The 19,989-nt window shown below is 61.4% G+C and overlaps 2 protein-coding genes across 2 annotated transcripts in view; one reads left to right on the forward strand and one right to left on the reverse strand.

Moving 5' to 3' along the window:
- The first annotated feature begins 167 nt into the window (after nucleotides 1-167).
- Nucleotides 168-14,152, forward strand: ABCF1 (ATP binding cassette subfamily F member 1). Its single transcript, XM_084303921.1, is given in 29 exon segments — nucleotides 168-244; nucleotides 1,726-1,771; nucleotides 1,899-1,982; nucleotides 2,562-2,603; nucleotides 2,605-2,701; nucleotides 3,481-3,515; nucleotides 4,121-4,177; nucleotides 4,179-4,232; nucleotides 4,309-4,386; nucleotides 4,486-4,551; nucleotides 4,654-4,728; nucleotides 4,884-4,925; nucleotides 4,927-4,965; nucleotides 5,067-5,110; nucleotides 5,112-5,190; nucleotides 5,665-5,765; nucleotides 5,839-5,924; nucleotides 6,003-6,142; nucleotides 6,214-6,362; nucleotides 6,443-6,526; nucleotides 6,780-6,904; nucleotides 6,983-7,095; nucleotides 7,182-7,353; nucleotides 8,708-8,782; nucleotides 10,089-10,121; nucleotides 11,257-11,425; nucleotides 12,864-12,928; nucleotides 13,699-13,771; nucleotides 13,862-14,152. Coding segments are annotated over 29 exon segments (2,568 nt in total). The 5' UTR covers nucleotides 168-176; the 3' UTR covers nucleotides 14,139-14,152.
- Nucleotides 14,153-15,194: 1,042 nt separating this feature from the next.
- LOC311220393 (uncharacterized protein) overlaps nucleotides 15,195-19,989 on the reverse strand; it is a gene marked incomplete at its 5' end in the record, with an annotated part of 6,415 nt that continues 1,620 nt past the window's right edge. Inside the window, 6 exon segments of the mRNA XM_084303901.1 lie at nucleotides 15,195-16,957; nucleotides 18,997-19,012; nucleotides 19,014-19,046; nucleotides 19,048-19,080; nucleotides 19,082-19,357; nucleotides 19,359-19,394. Coding sequence (XP_084160027.1) covers nucleotides 16,848-16,957; nucleotides 18,997-19,012; nucleotides 19,014-19,046; nucleotides 19,048-19,080; nucleotides 19,082-19,357; nucleotides 19,359-19,394 — 504 coding nt within the window. The 3' untranslated portion in view covers nucleotides 15,195-16,847.

Below are 19,989 nucleotides of genomic sequence, written 5' to 3' on the forward strand. Positions count from 1 at the left end.
GGGAGGGATGAAGGGCGGGGAGGAGCCAATGGGAGCGTGGCTCGCCCGGAATGGGGGCGGGATTTGGAGGCAGCGAGCCAATGGGGGAGGCGGCGCGGCGTGGAGGACCGGAAGCGGGAGCGGCGCTCTAGGCTCGTCTCGCTGACCGCGCAGGCGCAGTGCGCAGGCGCCCGGCCATGCCGAAGGGAGCTCGGCCGGCGGCGGCCCGGCAGGAGGAATGGCGGGGGGGAGGGCGAGGGGCAGGGTGAGGCCGGGGGGGGGGAGGAGGGGGGGGACGGGAAGGGGGCGGGGAGGTGAGGGAGGGGGGGTAGGGGGGGGAGGGGAGCTTGGGGGGGGAGGGGGAGGAGGTGGGGGGGGGGAGGGGAGGGGGTTGGGGGGGGGTAAAGGGGGGGGGGGGAGGGGCAGTGGATCCCTAGGGGGGGGGGGAGGGGGGGATCCCGGGGGGGAGTGGATCCCTTAAGGGGTCAGGGGAGATCCCTGTGGGGTGAGGGGGGGGCAGGGATCCTTATGGGGTCAGGGGGGGGGATCCCTATGGGGTGATGGAGGAGGGGGGGGATCCCTATGGGGTGAGGGGGGGGGATCCCTATGGGGTCAGGAGGGGGTGGGGTGGATCCCTATGGGTCGAGGTGGATCCCTTACGGGGTCAGGGTGGATCCCTATGGGGTGACGGAGGAGGGGGAGGATCCCTTAAGGAGTCAGGGTGGATCCCTATGGGGTGACAGGGTGGATCCCTATGGGGTGGGGGTGAGGTGGATCCCTTAGGGGATCTGGGTGGATCCCTGTGGGGTGGGGTGGGGGATCCCTATGGGGTCAGGAGGGGGTGGGTGGATCCCTATGGGGTCAGGGAGGATCGCTATGAGGTTGGGGTGGATCCCTATGGGGTGTGAGGAGGGGAGGGGGATCCCTATGGGGTCACAGTGGATCCCTATGGGGCCTGAGGATGAGGTGGGTGGATCTGCATGGAGGGAGAAGGGGGGTGGATCCCTTAGGGGGTCAGGGTGGATCCCTATGGGGCGTGAGGAGGGGGGCGGATCCCTTAGGGGATCAGGGGGGGATCCCTATGGGGTCGGGGTGGATTCCTATGGGGTAATAGAGGAAGGGGTGGATCCTTATGGGGTCAGGGTGGATCCCTGTGGGGTGAGGAGGGGGTGGGTGGATCCCTATGGGGTCAGAGTGGATCCCTATGGGGGCGCGAGGAGGGTGGTGGATCCCTTAGGGAATCAGGGTGGATCCCTATGGGGTCAGGATGGATCCCTATGGGGTTGGGGTGGATCCTTATAGGGTTGGGGTGGATTCCTATGGGGTGAGGAGGAGGTGGGTGGATCTCTATGGGGTCAGGGTGGATCCCTATAGGGTTTGGGGTGGGTCCCTATGGGGCGTGAGGAGGAAGGGGGGATCCCTATGGGGTCAGAGTGGATCCCTATGGAGCGTGAGGAGGGTGGTGGATCCCTTAGGGGATCAGGGGGGATCCCTACGGGGGTCAGGGTGGATCCCTATGGGGTGAGGGGGGGGGATCCCTATAGGGTCAGGGTGGATCCCTGTGGGGTAAGAAGGGGGTAGGGTGGATCCCCATGGGGCCGGGGTGGATCCCAATGGGGTCAGAGCGGATCCCTACGGGGTGAGGAGGTGGGGGGATCCCTATGGGCCTGGGGTGGATCCCTACGGGGTCGGGGTGGATCCCTGGGGGGCCACTGACCCCATTCTTCCCCCCCCCCCCCCACAGAGCAACCGGGTGAAGAAGGGCCGCAAGGACCGGCGGGGGAAGAAGTCGGTGAGCTCCGCCCCCTGACCCCCAAACCCTGACCCTAAACCCTGACCCCTGACCCTAAACCCTGACCCCTGACCCTAAACCCGAACCCTGACCCCTGACCTTTGACCTTTGCCCCCCCCCCCCGAAGTTCTTCGAGGAGCTGGCGGAGGACGAGAAGCCGGCCCCCAGCCAGGCCCCGCCGCCCCCCGAGAAGGAAGCGCAGCCCCCCCAGGTTCGTTAGCGCTAATTGGGGGGGGGGCGTGGCTAATTAAGGAGGGGCGGGACCTAAAGGGGGCGTGGCCAAAGTGGGCGTGGCCGAAGGGGAGGAGCCTAAAAGGGGGTGGGGCTAAGGGATGGGGGTAGAAGGTTTGTTAGTGCTAATTAAGGGGGTGTGGCTAATTAAGGCGGCGTGGCTAATTAAGGAGGGCGTGGCCTAAAGAGGGCGTGGCTAAAGTGGGCGAGGCCTAATGGGGGCGTGGCTAAAGGGGGAGGGGCCTAAAGGGGCGGAGCTAAGGGGTGGGGGTAGACGGGTGGGGTAAGGGATGGGGGTAGAAGGTTCGTTAGTGCTAATTGGGGGGTGTGGCTAATTAAGGAGGGCGTGACCCAAGGGGGGCGTGGCCTAAAGGGGGAGGAGCCTAAAGGGGGGCGGGGCTAAGGGGTGGGGGGCAGTAGGGTGGGGCTGGGGGGACGCGATGACACCGAGCGTTTCGGGCTAATTAAAGGGCTAATTAAGAGGGTAATTAAAGGGCTATTTAAGGGGGTAATTAAGGGGGTAATTAGCGAGGTAATTAAGGGGTTGTCCCCCCCCCAGGCCTCCCGGCGGAAGCGGGAGCGGCGCAAGGAGCGGCGGCGCCCCCGGGGCCGAGCCTGAGCCCGAGGAGGAGGAGCTGAGCCGGAGGCTGCGGGAGCTGGCGGCCGCCAGCGAGGAAGAGGAGGAGGAGGAGGAGGAAGGTGAGGCCGAAGGCTCCCCCCCCCCCCTTCATCATCCTCATCCTCCTCATCCCGCCTAGAGCGTCGCCAGCCCCTAGGGGGGGCGCTCTAGGCGGGGGGGTGCAGCTCTATGGTTTGGTGTTGATTTTTTTCCCTCTTTTCCCTTTTTTTTCCTTTTTTTTTCCCCTTTTTCTTCCTCTTTTCTTCCCTTTTTTCCCCCTCTTTTCCCTTTTTTCTCTTTTTTTCCCCCTTTTTTTTCCCTTTTTCCCCTTTTCCCTTTTTTTTTCTCCATCTTTTCCCCTTCTTTTCACTTTTTCCTCCCTTTTCCCCCCTTTTTCCCCCCTTTTTTCCCCCTCTTTTCTTTTTTTCCCCCCTTTTTTTTCCCTTTTTCCCCCTTTTCCCTTTTTTCCCCCTTTTCCCTTTTTTCTCCTCTTTTCCCCTTTTTTCCCCTTTTTTTCCCTTTTTCTTCCTCTTTTTTTCCTCTTTTTTCCCTTTTTCTCTTTTCTTCCCTTTTCCCCCTTTTTTCCTCTTTCACTTTTTTTCCCTTTTTTCCCCCCTTTTTCCCCCCTTTTTCCCCCTTTTTTCTTCTCTTTTTCCCTTTTTTCCTTTTTTTGCCACCTTTTTTTCCTCTTTTTTCCCGCTTTTTTCCCTTTTTCCCCCCCTTTTTTCCTTTTTTTTCCCCCTTTTTCCCCTCTTTTCTCCCCTTTTTTTTTCTCTCTTTTTCCCCTCTTTTTCCCATTTTCCCCCTTTTTTTCCCTTTTTTGCCTCCTTTTTTTTCTTTTGGGGTCCCCCCCATGAAGCGCCGGCCCCAAGGAAAGGGGGGAGGAGGAGGAAGGTGAGTGGGGGCCCTAAATGTTTTGGGGGGGGTGGCCCTAAATGTTTGGGGGGGACCCCAAAATCTGGGGCAGGGGCTAAATGTCACGGGGAGGGGACCCTAAATATCAGGGGGGATCCTAAATATCGTGGGAGGGGGCCCTAAATATTGGGGGGGGGGGCAAATATTGGGATGGGGGATCCTAAAATATCGGGGGAGAGGACCCCAAATGTTGGGGGGAAACCCCAAAATATTGGGGGGGGGGAATACTGAGGGGACCCCAAATATCTGGGGGGGACCCCAAAAATCAGGGGGAGGGAACCCTGAATACTGGGGGGAGGGAACTCCAAATCAGGACAGGAAAACTGGGGGTAAAAACCCAAAATTTGGATAAAAATGGGGATTTTTTACAACCGGGAAAAGGGTTTAAAGGGGGGGACCCTAAAATCCTAAAAGGAGGAGCGGGGTGGGAAAACGGGGTTTGGGGCCCCAAAATGGGGGAAATCTTATCAAAATGGGGGAAATTCTGTCAAAACGGGGGGAAATCCTGTCAAAAGGGGCAGGGGGGGGGTTGGGGGGGGACCCAAAAATGGGGTGAAAAAGGAGGTTTTTGGGGTTTGTTGTAGGGCGGCAACGTCTTCGCGGCGCTGAACCAGGAGCAGAGCGAGGAGGAGGAGGAAGAGGAGGCACCAAAGGAGGCCGAAGGGCCCCCGGGCGGGCAAAGGGAAGAGCAACAAGGTGTGGGGGGGGGGCAGGGCCCTAAAATTATAGGATTTTTTTGGGGTGGGGGCCCTAAATTACCTTATTTTTGCAGCAGGCGCAGAAGGAGGAAGAGGAGGACGGGAGGAAGAAGAAGAACCGCAAGAACGAGAAGAACAAGGGCAGGAGGCCGGTGAGGGGGGGGGGCACATTTAGGGCCGGGGGGGGGCCCATATAGGGCCGGGGGGACCCTAAAAGTGGGGTCTGACCCCATAAATCCCCCCCCCAGCAGGGAAAAGCAGCCGAGGAGGAGGAGGATGAAGGCTCCGAGGAAGACGCCGGCCCCAAAGGGGGGAAGGTGAGGCCGGAGGGGGGGCGACCCTATAAAAACACCCTATAATTTTTTTAGGGTGGGGCCTTTTTGACCCCAAATTTCCCCCCCCCCCCCCCCCCCCCCCAGAATAAATTTTCGGCTCTGGGGGACGAAGAGGAGGAAGAGGAGGAGGCCGAAGAGCGCCAGAAGGGCGATGAGGCTGTAAGAGGGGGGGGATTTTGGGGTGGGGATGGGGGATTTTGGGGTCAGAGGGGGGGATTTTGGGGTCTGGGGGGGGATTTTGGGGTCGGGGGGGGGGATTTGGGGTGGGGGGGAGGGGTCCTAATGCCCCCCCTGCCCCCCCCCAGGTCTCCGAGGAGGAGGAGGAGGAGGCCGGGAGGAAGGCCGAGCCCGACGCCTCGCGTGAGCAAAAAAGAGAAGAAAAAGCTCAAAAAACAGGTGGGCGGGGCTTAAAACAAAGTGGGCGGGGCTTGAAACAAAGTGGGTGGGGCTATGCAAATGAGGGGGGCGGGGCTAATTTAATTGGCTCCGCCCCCCAGATGGAGTACGAGCGGCAAGTGGCCACCATGAAGGCGGCGGCGGCGGGGGGAGAACGACTTCTCCGTGTCCCAGGCCGAGCTCTCCTCGCGCCAAGCCATGCTGGAGAACGCCTCCGACATCAAGGTGGCCCTTTCGGGGCGAAAAAGCCCCTTTTCGGGGCAAAAAAACCCTTTTTTTTGGGTAAAAATACCCCAGTTTGGGGCTAAAATCACCCCGCCGGGTCCCCCGGGGTGGCTTCCCTTTACCCTGTTATTCTGGGTTTAAATAGTGAGAATAGGGGCGTGTTTTTAAAAATAACAATTTTGGGGTCATGGGTTGATAGTGGGGGCATCACTTTAATGATTTAGGGTCAGAACTGGGCACTATTTTCCTTAAAAAAGCCCCAAATTTGGGAAAATTTTATGAGGAAACGACGCGGAGTTAAATTTTACGATTTTATTGAGAAATAATGTGGAATTAGGGTGTGATGTCAAGCTTGGATCCCCCTTATAAAATATTAGGGGGGATTTGGGGTTTGTTGGGGGAAGGGGAAGGGGAAATGGGGTCCCTGGGGGGGTTTTGGGGCCCCCTGACCCCCCCCGTTGCCCCCCCCCACAGCTGGAGAAGTTCAGCATCTCGGCTCACGGCAAGGAGCTCTTCGTCAACGCCGACCTCTACATCGTGGCCGGCCGCCGCTACGGCCTCGTGGGGCCCAACGGGTGAGGAGCAGGGCGGAAAGAGGGCCTGAAAAACCCCAAAACCTCGTTTTTTAACCCCATTTCTCGCCGCCAGGAAGGGCAAGACGACGCTGCTGAAGCACATCGCCAACCGCGCGCTCAGCATCCCCCCCAACATCGACGTGCTGCTCTGCGAGCAAGGTGAGCCCCCCGCAACCCCCAAAAACCTTCAAGAATCCCCCGCAGAAGCCTAAAATCTTCCTTTTTTCCCCCAAAAAGAGGTGGTGGCCGACGACACGCCGGCGGTGCAGGCGGTGCTGCGCGCCGACACCAAGCGGCTGCGGCTGCTGGAGGAGGAGAAGCGGCTGCAGGCGCTGCTGGAAGGGGGCGACGACGGCGCTGCCGAGCGCCTCGAGAAGGTTTTTGGGGTGGGGGCACCTCGGGGAACCCCTTGGGGACCCCAAAAAAAACCCTAAATGCCTCCCTGTAGGTTTACGAGGAGCTGAGGGCGATCGGGGCGGCCGCCGCCGAGGCCAAAGCTCGCCGGATCCTCGCCGGTTTGGGTTTCAACCCCGAGATGCAAAACCGAGCCACCAGGAAGTTTTCGGGGGGGTGGCGCATGAGGGTGTCCCTGGCCCGGTAAGGGGTCGAAATGGGGTTTTTTTGGGGTGTATTTTTGGGGTGAAACCGCCCCGAAGTGACGCTCGCCCCCCGCACAGGGCGCTGTTCATGGAGCCGACGCTGCTGATGCTGGACGAGCCCACCAACCACCTGGACCTCAACGCCGTCATCTGGCTCAACAAGTAGGGGGGAAAAAAGCCCGAATTTGGGGCCGGGAGGGGCTGGGATTGATGTCCCCAAAAGATGGGGGCGATCCTAAAACGGGGGGCGGCCTTAAAGGTTTTTTTTTTTGGGGTGGGAGCGTGCAAAGCAGCGTTTTTTTTGGGGTGGCTTCTTTCCGGGGTGGCTTTTTTATAGGGTGGCTTCTTCTTGGGGTCGGAGGGGGTTCCTAATGACCCCAAAACACCCCGAAATGTCCCCGTTTCCCCCTCCCAGCTACCTGCAGACGTGGAAGAAGACGCTGCTGGTGGTTTCTCACGACCAGGGCTTCCTCGACGACGTCTGCACCGACATCATCCACCTGGACGCCCAGCGCCTCTTTTACTACCGGGGCAACTACAGTGAGTCCTGGGGGGCCAAATTGGGTTATTTGAGCGCTTTTTTGGGTTAATAAAACCCGTTTTCTGTCCCCCTGGCAGTGACCTTTAAGAAAATGTACCAGCAGAAGCAGAAGGAGCTGCTGAAGCAGTTTGAGAAGCAGGAGAAGAAACTGCGCGACCTCAAAGCCGGCGGCAAATCCACCAAGCAAGCGGTGAGCTGGGGGGGGGGGGGTCCCGAACCTTAAATCTCCCCCTTGTAGGATCCCCGTGAGCCCCCCCCCGACCCCAAATCTTGTAGGAGAAGCAGACGAAGGAGGCCCTGACCCGCAAGCAGCAGAAATGCCGGCGGAAGACGGCGGCCGAGGAGGCGGCCGAGGCCCCCGAGCTGCTCAAGAGGCCCCGGGAGTACACCGTGCGCTTCACCTTCCCCAACCCGCCCCCCCTCAGCCCCCCCATCCTCGGCCTCCACGGTTAGAAACCCCCCCGGGGGTTTGGGGGGGGGATCGGGGGGGCGTGGGGCACGGTTTGGGGGGGTTTATGGGGGAATTGGGGGCGTTTGGGCGTGGTTTGGGGGGGTTTATGGGGGAATTGGGGGCGTTTGGGGGTGGTTTGGGGGGGGTTATGGGGGAACTAGGGGCATTTGGGGGACTTGGGGGGGTTTATGGGGGAATTGGGGGCGTTTGGGGGTGGTTTGGGGGGGATCTAGGGGCAATTAAGGGTGGTTTGGGGGGGGTTGGGGGGGTTATGGGGGAACTGGGGGTATTTGGGGGTGGTTTAGGGGGGTTTATGGGGGAACTGGGGGTATTTGGGGTTGGTTTGGGGTGGGTTTGGGGGTTTATGGGGGAACTGGGGGCATTTGGGGGTGGTTTTGGGGTGGGTTTGGGGGTTTTGGGGGGAACTGGGGGCATTTGGGGGTGGTTTTGGGGTGGGTTTGGGGGTTTATGGGGGAACTGGGGGCATTTGGGGGTGGTTTTGGGGGGGAACTGTGGGCATTTGGGGGCGGTTTGGGGGGGTTTATGGGGGAATTGGGGGCGTTTGGGGTGTTTTTTGGGGGGGTTGGGGGTGTTGGGGGGGACTGGGGGCATTTGGGGGTGGTTTGGGGGGATTTATGGGGGAGCTGGGGGCATTTGGGGGTGGTTTGGGGGGATTTATGGGGGAGCTGGGGGCATTTGGGGGGTGGTTTGGGGGGATTTATGGGGGAGCTGGGGGCATTTGGGGGTGGTTTGGGGTTGTTAGGGGGGAACTGGGGGCATTTGGGGGCAGTTTTGGGGTGGGTTTGGGGGTTTATGGGGGAACTGGGGGCATTTGGGGGTGGTTTTGGGGTGGGTTTGGGGGTTTATGGGGGAACTGGGGGCATTTGGGGGTGGTTTTGGGGGGCTTGGGGGATTTAAGGGGGAACTGGGGGCGTTTGGGGGGGTTTTGGGGGGGGTTATGGGGCACTTTGGAGATAATTGGGGGGGCAGGGGGCACGTTTTGGGGTGGTTTGCGGAGGTTTGGGGGTTTTGGGGGGCATTGGGGGGAACTGGGGGGCGTTTGGGGAGTTATGGGGCGCTTTGGGGACAATTGGGGGGTTTTAGGGACAATTGGGGGGGACATGAGGAAATCTGGGGGCATTTGGGGGGATTTAGGGGGCAATTAAGTGGGACACGGGGGCAACTGGAGGGCATTTTGGGGCTCGGGGGGGCTCTGTGGGGGCATTTTGGGGCTCGGGGGGGCTCTGTGGGGGCATTTTGGGACCCGGGGGGCTCTGTGGGGGCATTTTGGGGTCTGGGGGAATTTGGGGGGGACCCCAAATCCTCCCCCCAAGCCCCTTTTTGGCCCCAGGCGTCGATTTCGGCTACGAGGGGCAGGAGCTGCTCTTCCGCAACCTCGATTTCGGCATCGACATGGACTCGAGGAGTGAGTCCCGGCGTCAACACGGGCACGGGGCGGGCCCTACAAAAACACTGGGGGGTCTCCGGCACCCCCGGGAGGGGGCACGGCCCTACAGGAGCAGAGAGGGGGGGCAGAGACCCTATAAAAATACAGGATGTGGGGTGGGAGACCCTATAAAAACATGGGAGACCCTACAAAAACGTGGAATGTGGGGTAGAAGACCCTACAAAAACATGGGATATTGGGTGGGAGACCCTACAAAAACATGGGATGTAGGGTGGGTGGGAGACCCTATAAAAACAGGGAATATTGGGTGGGAAACCCTACAAAAACAGGGAATATGGGGTAGGAGACCCTACAAAAACATGGAATATGGGGTGGGAGACCCTACAAAAACACAGAATATAAGATGGGTGGGGAGACCCTATAAAAACAGGGAACATTGGGTGGGGAGACCCTACAAAAACATGGAATATGGGGTGGGAGACCCTACAAAAACACAAGGGTAATCTATAATAACACAGATTTAGTAGACCCTACAATAACACAGGGGGGCGTTTTGGGGTAAACAAACACAGCTCTGCGACCCTACAATAACAATGGGGTTTCGCACAGCTCCCGCAACAAAATACACAAATTTGGGGAAACCCTACAATAAACAACGCTTCCTGGAGACCCTACAATAACAACGGGGCCCCTGGGAGACCCTACAATAACAAAGGGCCCCCCCCCCCAACGTGTTTTTGTCCCCCCCCCCCCCAGTTTGCATCGTGGGCCCCAACGGCGTGGGCAAGAGCACGCTGCTGCTGCTGCTGACGGGGCAGCTGACACCGGTAGGGACCCCAAAAAGGGCTGAAACCCCCCCAAAATAGGGCCGGGACCCCCCCCCAAAAGGACCGGGACCCCCCCCCAAAAGGACCGGGACCCCAAAAAAGGGGTGGGACACCCCAAAAAAGGGGGGGGAAACCCCCAAAAAAGGGGTGGGAACCCACCCAAAAAGGGGCTGGGACCCCCCCCAAAATAACCGGGACCCCAAAAAAGGGGTGGGACACCCCAAAAAAGGGTGGGAACCCCCCCAAAAAAGGGCTGGGACCCCCCCCAAAATGACCGGGACCCCAAAAAAGGGGTGGGACACCCCCCAAAAAAAGGGCTGGGACACCCCAAAAAAAAGAGGGATTTGGGGTTTTGGGGTTAGGGGTTTTTGGGGGGGCTTTGGAGACCCCCTGGGAGGTTGAGGGGGGTCTGGGGGGGGTTTGGGGGACCCCAAAAATGCCGGGGGGGGGCAGGATTTTGGGGTCGTCCCCCCCCGGTGACCCCAATTCTCTTGCAGACGCGGGGGGAGATGCGCAGGAACCACCGGCTGGTAAGGGGGGCGTGGCCTAAAGGGGGCGAGGTCTAAAGGGGCGGGGCTTGTGTGGGTATGGCAGGAGGGGTGGGGCTTCTATGGGGGTGGGGCTTATGGGGGCGGGGCTAAAGGAGGGGGCGTGGCCTGGGAATGGACTCGGGGTGTGGGTTTTAGGGGGTGGGGCTTTGTGGGAAGGGGTGGGGCTTAAATAAATGGGCGTGGCTTAATGGTAAGGGGCGTGGCTTAATGCTGGGGGTGTGACCTAAGTATAAGGGGCGTGGCTTCCCAGGAGGGGGCGTGGCCTGGGAATGAATGTGGGGCAGGGGATTACAAAGGGAGCGAGTTCATGTCAAGGGGCGTGGCTTAATATCGAGGGGGCGTGGCCTAATTGAAAGGGGCGTGGCTTAATGCTGGAGGTGTGGCCTTATAAGGGGCGTGGCTTCCCAGAAAGGGGGTGTGGTTTCCCGGTAGGGGGCGTGGCCTGAAAATTAATTCAGGGCAGGGTGTGGGTTATAAAGGGCATGGGTATAGGGGGCGGGGCTTAACACAGAGGGGGGCGGGGCTTAGTGGTAAGGGGCGGGGCTTAATGCAGAGGGTGAGGCCTAAGCACAATGGGCGTGGCTTCCCAGAAAGGGGCGTGGCTTCCAAGGAGAGGGCGTGGCCTGGAAATGAACTTGGGGCAGGGTGGGGATTATAAAGGGCGTGAGTTCATGTCAAGGGGCGGGGCTTAATATCGAGGGGGCGTGGCCTAACGGTAAGGGGCGTGGCTTAATACTGGGGGCGTGGCCTGGTAATAGGGGGGCGTGGCTTCCCGGAAAGGGGGCGTGGCCTGGAAATGAACTTGGGGTGGGGATTATAAATGGTGGGGGTTAGTTCATGTCAAGGGGCGTGGCTTAATATCGATGGGGCGTGGCTTAATGGTAAGGGGCGTGGCTTAATACTGGGGGCGTGACCTGATAATAAGGGGCGTGGCTTCCCAGAAAGGGGGGTGTGGCTTCCAGAAAGGGGGCGTGGCTTCCCAGGAAGGGGGGGATCTTTTTCCCCGGTGACGCGCCCCCCTCCCACCACCTTAACCGCAGCGGGCGGGGACAAAGGGGCGGGGCCTCCGCCTTGGCCCCGCCCCTGACTCCGCCCCTGACTCCGCCCCCCGCAGAAGGTGGGCTTCTTCAACCAGCAGGCGGCCGAGCAGCTGCGGCTGGAGGAGACGGCGGCCGAGTACCTGCAGCGGGGCTTCAACCTCCCCCACCAGGACGCCCGCAAGTGCCTGGGGCGCTTCGGCCTCGAGGGCCACGCCCACACCCTGCAGATCGCCAAGCTGTCGGGTGAGGGGGCGGGGCTAGCCCCCAAGGGGGGCGGGGTTTATTTGGGGGGCGGGGTTTGTTGGGGTGGTTTGTTGGGGGGTGGTTTATTGGGGGTGGTTTACTGGGGGGGTTGTTTAGTCAGGGGGTGGGGCTTATTGGGGTGTGGTTTATTCGGGGGCGTGGTTTATTGGGGTGGTTTGTTGGGGTGTGGTTTATTTTGGGGTGATTTATTTTGGGGGGTGGTTTATTGGGGTGGTTTATTTGGGGTGGGGTTTATTTGGGGGTGTGGTTTATTTGGGGTGGGGTTTATTGGGGGTGGGGTTTATTGGGGGTGGGGTTTATTGGAGGGTGTGGTTTATTGGGGGTGGTTTATTTTGGGGTGGTTTATTTGGGGTGGGGTTTATTGGGGTGGGGTTTATTGGGGGCGTGGTTTATTGCGGTGGTTTATTCAGGGGTGTGGTTTATTTGGGGTGGATTATTGGGGGTGTGGTTTATTGGGGGTGGTTTATTGGGGGGTGTGGTTTATTGGGGTGTGGTTTGTTGGGGGTGGTTTATTTGGGGTGTGGTTTATCGGGGGGTGTGGTTTATTTGGGGGTGGGGTTTATTGGGGCGTGGTTTATTGGGGTGGTTTGTTGGGGTGTGGTTTATTTTGGGGTGATTTATTTTGGGGTGGGGTTTATTGGGGTGGTTTATTTTGGGGGTGGTTTATTTTGGGGTGTGGTTCGTTGGGGGTGTGGTTTATTGGGGGTGTGGTTTATTGGGGGGTGGTTTATTGGGGTGGTTTATTTGGGGGTGGGGTTTATTTGGGGGTGTGGTTTATTTGGGGTGGGGTTTATTGGGGTGGGGTTTATTGGGGTGGTTTATTTGGGGGGTGGTTTATTGGGGTGGGGTTTATTGGAGGGTGTGGTTTATTGGGGGTGGTTTATTTTGGGGTGGTTTATTTGGGGTGGGGTTTATCAGGGGGTGTGGTTTATTGGTGTGGGGTTTATTGGGGGTGGGGTTTATTGGGGGTGTGGTTTATTGGGGGTGGGGTTTATTGGGGTGGTTTATTTGGGGTGGGGTTTATTTGGGGTGGATTATTGGGGGGTGGTTTATTGGGGGTGGTTTATTGAGGGGTGGTTTATTCAGGGGTGTGGTTTATTTGGGGTGGGGTTTATTGGGGTGGGGTTTATTGGGGTGGGGTTTATTTGGGGGGTGTGGTTTGTCAGGAGGTGGTTCATTTGGGGGTGTGGTTTATTGGGGTGGTTTATTTGGGGGCGTGGTTTATTGGGGGCGTGGTTTATTGGGGTGGTTTATTTGGGGTGGGGTTTATTTGGGGGTGGTTTATTTTGGGGTGGTTTATTGGGGTGTGGTTTATTTTGGGGTGGTTTATTGGGGGGTGTGGTTTATTTTGGGGGTGTGGTTTATTGGGGGTGTGGCCTCTCTGGCTCTAAGCCCCGCCCCCTTCCCCCCCCCACAGGGGGGCAGAAGGCCCGGGTGGTGTTTGCGGAGCTGGCGTGCCGAGAGCCCGACGTCCTCATCCTGGTGGGCACGGGGGGGGGGGGCCTGGGGACACCCCAAGGGGGTCCTGGGGACACTGGGGGGGGTCCTGGGGACATCGGGAGGTCCCCAATGGGTTCGTGGGGACATTGGGGGGTCCCCAAGGGTGTCCTGGGGGCACTGGGGGGGGTCCTTTGGGGTCTCCAAGGGGGTCCTGGGGACACTGGGGGGTCCCCAAGGGGGTCTTGGGGACATTGGGAGGTCCCCAGTGGGGTTGTGGGGACACTGGGGGGTCCCCAAAAGGGTCCTGGGGACACTGGGGGGGTCATGGGGACATCAGGGGGTCCCTAATGGGGTCCTAGGGACATTAGGGGGTCCCCAAAAGGGTCCTGGGGACACTGGGGGGGTCGTGGGGACATCAGGGTGTCCCCATAAGGGTCTTGGGGACACGGGGGGGGTCCTGGGGACATTGGGGGGGGTCCCCAAAAGGGTCCTGGGGACACTGGGGGGGTCCCCGAGAGGGTCCTGGGGACATCAGGAGGGGGTTGTGGGGACATCGGGGGGGTCCCCAAAAGGGTCTTGGGGCCATCAGGGGGTCATGGGGGCATCAGGGGGTCCCCATAAGGGTCTTGGGGACACTGGGGGGGTCCTAGGGACACTGGGGGGGTTCCCCATTAGGGTCCTGGGTACAGAAAGGGGTCCTGGGGACATCGGGGTGTCCCCAAAAGGGTCCTGGGGACACTGGGGGGGTCATGGGGACATGGGGGGGGGTCCCAAAAGGGGTCCCTGAGCCCCCCTTTCCCCCCCCCCCTCAGGACGAGCCCACCAACAACCTGGACATCGAATCCATCGACGCCTTGGCCGACGCCATCAACGAGTACCGGGGAGGTGAGTTCTGACATCACTATGACGTCACTATGACATCATCGCGGTGATGACGTCATCGTGGTGATGACGTCATCGATGACGTCACCGCAGCCGTCATCGTGGTGAGCCACGACGCCCGGCTGATCACGGAGACGGCGTGCCAGCTCTGGGTGGTGGAGGAGCGGGGGCTGAGCCAGATCGACGGCGACTTCGACGACTACAAACGCGAGGTGCTCGAAGCCCTGGGCGAGGTGGTCATCAGCCGCCCCCGCGACTGAAAATTTGGGGCGTTTTAGGGTTTTTTTTGGGGGTCCGGGAGGGTGCAGGGGGCTCTGTTGTCCCCGCCCCGAGCTCTTCCCTTCGCGCCCTGGTGGGGTTGGGGGAATAAAGCAGGGGAACGGCGCAAGGAGAGCGGCTGCGTGGTGATTGGGGGGGGGTTGGGTTAACGGGGGGGGGTTGGGCCCTATAAAACCCCTATAGGGACCCCATTAGCCTCTGTGGGGTCCCCATTACCCTTTTTAGGGACCCCATAACCCCAAATCATCTCCTGGTTGACAGAATGACTGCAGCCATCAGTAGGTTCCAGAGTTAACAGGGGTGTGTTTAAATATTTGGGGGTGCAGGGAGGGGGTCTGGACCCCATAAACCCCCTCTAGGAACCTTTTTATCTTCTGTGGGGTCCCCATTACCCTTTTTGGGGACCCCATGACCCCAAATCCTCTCCTGGCTGGCAGCACAGCCGTGGTCATCAGTAGGTTCCAGGGTTAACAGGGGTGTATTCACATGGTAGGGGACACAGGGACAGTGTCTGGACCCCATAAATGCCCTGTGGGGACCCCCGTTATCCTCTGTGGGGTCCCCGTGACCCTTTTTGGGGACCCCATAACCCCAAACCCACTCCTGGCTGGTGCCCCAACCGCAGCCATCAGTAGGTTCCAGAGTTAACGGGTTTATTTTCACACCTTACGGGGCGCAGGAACACCACCTGCACCCCATAAACCCCTTACGGGGACCCCGTTATCCTCTGTAGGGTCCCCCGTGACCCTTTTATGGCCACCCCATAACCCCGACGCGCTCAATTAACGCCAATTAACGCCTCTTTTCCAACAGTTTATTACTAATGTACAAAATATACAAAAGGGGGGGGCGGGCGCTGCCCCCCCCGGCCAAGTTTTCACAGAAAACAGCATCCGGCGCAGCCTCCCTCCCCCCCCCCCACAACCCCAAAAAGAAAAAAACCCCAAAAGATTCCTTTTTTCCCCCAAAAAAAGTGAGAGCGGCGCAGCCCCGGGCGGCGGCGTGTGTCGCACGTGTGTCTGGGAGGCGCAAGGAGAGGGAAAAAAAAGGGGGGGGGGGTAAAAAGGGGGGGCAGAAAGGGGTGAGGGGGGGGGATTTGGGGGTGCCGGGGAGGGGGGCACCCCCAAAAGCGGAAGGGGGGGGGGGATTTGCCCCCAGCAGGGGCAGATTTGGGCCCTGGGGGGGGGGGTTGTGCTCTGCTGGGGGGGGGATTTGGTTGCTGGGGGGGGTTAATTGCCCCTCCTGGGGGGTTAATTGCCCCTCCTGGGGGTGTTTTGGTGCTGCTGGGGGGTATTTGTTCCTCCTGGGGGGGTATTTTCACTGCTGGGGGGGTTATTTGCCCCCGCTGGGGGGGTATTTGCCCCCACCCTGATGTTATTTGCCCCCCGTGAGCGGGGGTAATTGATGCCCCCAGGGGAATTATTGCCCCCCAACGGGGGAGTTTTGCCTGGAGATAAATGGATTTTGCCCCCCGGGGGGGCATTGCGGCCCCCAAACTGCCCCGATTTTGCCCCCGGGGGGGGTATTTTACACCCCCCTGGCATGGGTTTTGCCCCTGGGGGGGTATTTACACCCCGCTGGGGTTGGATTTGGGCCCTGGAGGAGGAGAGTTTTGCCCCAGCTGGGGGAAAAAACACCTGAGTGGGGCATTTACACCCTCGGGGGGGGGCATTTACACCCTCGGGGGGGGGGCAATTACACCCCAGCAGCAGCATTTTCACCCTGGGGGGGGGTATTTGTGCACTTGGGGGGGGGGGTAAATGTGCCCTGACCGGGGGTAGTTGCCCCCTTGTGGGGAGGGGGGAAAGGGATTTACCCCCCCAGAGGGGTATTAGCACCCGGGGGAGGGGTATTTACCCCTGCAAGGGGGTATTAGTGCCTGGCGGGGGGGGGTGTTTTTGCCCATGGGGGGTATTTTTTTGCCCCCCCCCCGGCAAGGGGATGTGCGCCTGAGAGCCTGGGGGGGGGGCATTTACCCCCCTGCCGGGGCATTTAGACCCTGCAGGGGGGGCATGTGCAGTCCAGGGGGGACAGTTACACCCCGGGGGGGGGCAGTTACGCCCTGCAAGGGGTAGTTATGCCTTATGGGGGGGTATTTATGTCCTGGGGGGGTTATTTGTGCCCTCTGGGGGATATTTATGCCCGGGGGGGGGTATTTAACCCCCTCCAGGGGGGCATTAATGCCATGGAGGGGGCTATTAAAGCCCTGGAGGGGAGTATTTGTGCCCTGGAGGGGGGTAGTTAAGCCTTGCGGGGGCGTATTAACACCCTGCAGGGGGTTAGTTATGCCCTGGGGGGGGTTATTTTTGCCCTGGGGGGGGGGTATTTACACCCTGCAGGGGGTATTTATTCCCTGGAGGGGGGCATTTACACCCCAACAGGGGGGTATTTACACCCTGGGGGGGTTATTTATTCCCTGGAGGGGGGCATTTCCGCCCCCAAAGGGGGTTATTTATTTCCTGGAGGGGGGCATTTACGCCCCTGAGGGGGGGTATTTATGCCCCTGGGGGGGGTATTTATGCCCCTGGGGGGGGTATTAATGCCCCTGGGGGGGTATTTACGCCCCTGGGGGGGGTATTTATGCCCCACAGGGCTTACTCGCACCCTGCTTTTGGGGTCAAAGTCGGGTTTTTGGGGGAAGAGGGGGGGGGAGATCGGGTGCCGGGGCGTCATCGAGGCCTCACAGAAGCCATAAAAGTGGCGGCTGCAGCGCGAGTCCGAGAGGAGGAGGAGGAGGAAGAGGAGGAAGAGGAGGAGGAAGAGGAGGAGGAGAGCGCGGGAGGAAGGGCGGCGGCGGGCGCTACGGCAGGGGCGGCCCGTTGACGCCGGGGTGGTAGAAGGCACAGTTGTTCTCGTACCTGCAGCTGCCCTTCAGCATGAAGTGGCGACACACGGCGCGGCTCGACATGTCTGCGTGAGAGAAAACGGGGGGGGGGGGGCGCGTCAGGCGCCGGAGCCCCCCCCCCCACGGCGGCCCCACGGCGGCGGAGGAGGAGGAGGAGGAGGAGGAGGAGGAGGAAGAAAGGGGGGGGGAGAGGAAAATGCGGGTGGGGAGGTTGGGGGGGGGGGGGAGGGACGCGGCTTTGGGCCCTGCGCTGGAGGTTTTTTTTTAATGTGGGGGGGTGAAGGGGAGGCCAATGGGCCCCCCCCCCCAGCCGTGGTTTCCTGGGTTTTGTCCCCAAAAAGGGGGTGGAGATGGGTGGGACCCCCCCCCCCGGGGTCCTGGAGGCCGCTTGTGGGGCCCCCAGCCCGGTCCCTGCCCCATAGCCTGGCCCTATAAAGGCTGCGGGGGGTGGGACTACAACTCCCAGCATGCCTTGTGGTGGAGGGAGCTCCCAGCGTGCCTTGCGGCCCCATCCCTGAAGTGCTGGGAGGGGGCAGGACTACAACTCCCAGCATCCCCCCCGCTGCCTCTTCTGGAGGTGCTGGGGGTGGGACTACAACTCCCAGCATGCCCCACTGGGTGTGGGACTACAACTCCCAGCATGCCTTGCTGCCACAACAGGAAGCTCCAGGAGGCCTGTGCTGCCCCTTTATAGAGGACAGCTTGGAGCGGGACTACAACTCCCAGCATGCCCTGCTGCTCCTCCTAGTGCCAAACTACAACTCCCAGCATGCCTTGCTGCCTCTTCTAAAGCAGCTGGGTGCAGGACTACAACTCCCAGCATGCCTTGCTGCCACGGCTAGGGCCTCCCTACTGCTCCCCTTGCTGGCCTACAACTCCCAGCATGCCCTGCTGCTGGCTCGGAGCCGACTACAGCTCCCAGCATGCCTCAGTGCCCCCCCTAGGACCACCAGGAGGCTCCCAGCATGCCCCTGCTGCCCGCCCTGGGGGCTGCTGAGGGTGGGACTACAACTCCCAGCATCCCCCCACTGCCTCTGCTGGAGCCAGCTTGAAGCTGGCCTACACCTCCCAGCATGCCTTGCTGCTTCTGGAGCCATCTTGATGCTGGACTACAGCTCCCAGCATGCCCTGCGGCCTCTCAAAGCCACTGGGGGGGGGCAGGACTACACCTCCCAGCATGCCCCGCTGCCTCGTCTAGAGGCCTGTAGATGGACTACAGCTCCCAGCATGCCTTGCTGCCTGTTCTGCAGGCCACAAGGTGCAGGACTACACCTCCCAGCATGCCCCGCGGCCTCTTCCGGAGGCCTGCAGGTGGACTACATCTCCCAGCATGCCTCGCTGCCTCTCCTCCAGGCCCAGGACTACAACTCCCAGCCTGCCCCGCGGCCCCCTCCGCCCCCACAGCCGCCGCCAGGGCCTGGGGGGGGGGGCCCCAAAACCCCTTGGGGGGCCCCAAAACCCCATGGGGGGGACCCCAAAACGCTTGGGGGGGGGCCCTAAACCCCTCGGGGGGGGCCTCAAAGCCCCACGGGGGCCCCCCTCAAACCCCTCGAGGGGGGGGTCTTAAAACCCCTAAACCCCTTGGGGGGGGCGTCAAAACCCCTTGGGGGGGGCCCCTAAAACCCCCTGGGGGGGGCCCTAAAACCCCCTGGGGGGGCCCTAAAAGCCCCATGGGGGGGCCCCTAAAGCCCCATGGGGGGCCGGCGCCAATCGGGGGCCCGCGCCCCCAAGGCCCGGGGGGCTCGAGGGGGCTGCAGCGGGTGGGGGGGGTTCCCCCGGGGGGGCCGTGGCCACCGCCGCCGCCCCCCCCCCCCTCCTCCTCCTCCTCTCCAGCGGGGGGGGTAAGAAAGGAGGCGGCGGAGGGGGGAGGCGGAGGGGGGAGGAGGGGGGGGGGGGAGGGTGCCCCCACCACCGGGCCCGTCCCAAGCCGGGCCCCCCCCCGGGCCCCCCGGGCGGCGGGGGGGTGAGGGTGGGGGTGAGGGGGGGTGGTGGGTGGTGGTGGTGGTGGTGGGGGGGGGGGTGGGGGAGGCCCGCCCCCAAAGCCAGGCCCCTCCGCAACCCCCCCGCGAGGGGCGGCGGCGCCGGCGCCCCCCCCCGCATTTACCTCCTCCTCCGTGGCCCTCCGCCGTGGCCCCGGGGGTGGTCGCCGCCGGGGGTGGCCTCTGCCGTGCTCGCCTCCGTGGCCGCCGTGGTGGCCCCCGTGGCCTCCGGAGGGGCCCCCGAGCGCCTCCTCCTCCTCCTCCTCCTCCTCCTCCTCCTCCGCCACCGGGGGGGCCCCCATTGCCGCCCCCCCGCCTCCACGGGGTCGGTAAGGGGGTTCGTTGCCCACCGCGGCCACGAGCCCGGTGGAAGGGGCCACCGCCACCCGCCGCCCGCCGCCGCCGCGCATGGGGCCCCCCCCCGCCGCCGTGGGGGTTGCCCCGTAAACCACCGCCGCCGCCGCCGCCGTCGGGGGGGTCCCAAAAAATCGCCGCCGCCGCCGCCTCCTCCTCCCTCCTCCTCCTCGTTGTTGTTGTTGGGGGGGGGTGGTTGTGGTTGTTGTTGTTGAGGGGGGGGGCGGCCCCCAAAAGGCGGGGGGCCGCCAGGGAGAGGGGGAAGGCCGGGGGCCGCCGCCGCCGTGAGGGCCTGGGGGGGGAGGAGAAATGGGGTTAGATGGGGGGGGGAAAGGGGGGGTTGGGGTACTAAAAAGGGGGTTTTGGGGTCCAAAAGGGGAGTATTGAGGTCCTAAAGGGGGTTATGGGGACCTAAAGGGGGGTTTCAGGATTGGGGAGGGGGATTTGGGGTCCTAAAGGGGGGTTTGAGGGGCCTAAAAAGGGGGCTTGGGGGTCTTAAAGGGGAGTATTGAGGTCCTAAATGGGGTTTTGGGGTCTTAAAGGGGAGTATGGAGGCCCTAAAGGGGGGTTTCAGGATTGGGGAGTAGGATTTGGGGTCCTAAAAGGAGGTTTGGGGACCTAAAAAGGGGAGTATTGGGGTCCTAACAGGGGTTATGTGGTCCTAAAGGGGGGCTACAGGGCCCGAAAGGGGGATTTTTGATTGGTGAGGGGGATTTGGGGTCCTCAAGGGAGGTTTGGGGTCCTAAAAAGGGGGAATTGAGGCC

This window comes from Netta rufina (assembly GCF_964035555.1).
Source record: "Netta rufina genome assembly, chromosome: 31".
In the NCBI taxonomy this organism is placed as follows: Eukaryota; Metazoa; Chordata; class Aves; order Anseriformes; family Anatidae; genus Netta; species Netta rufina.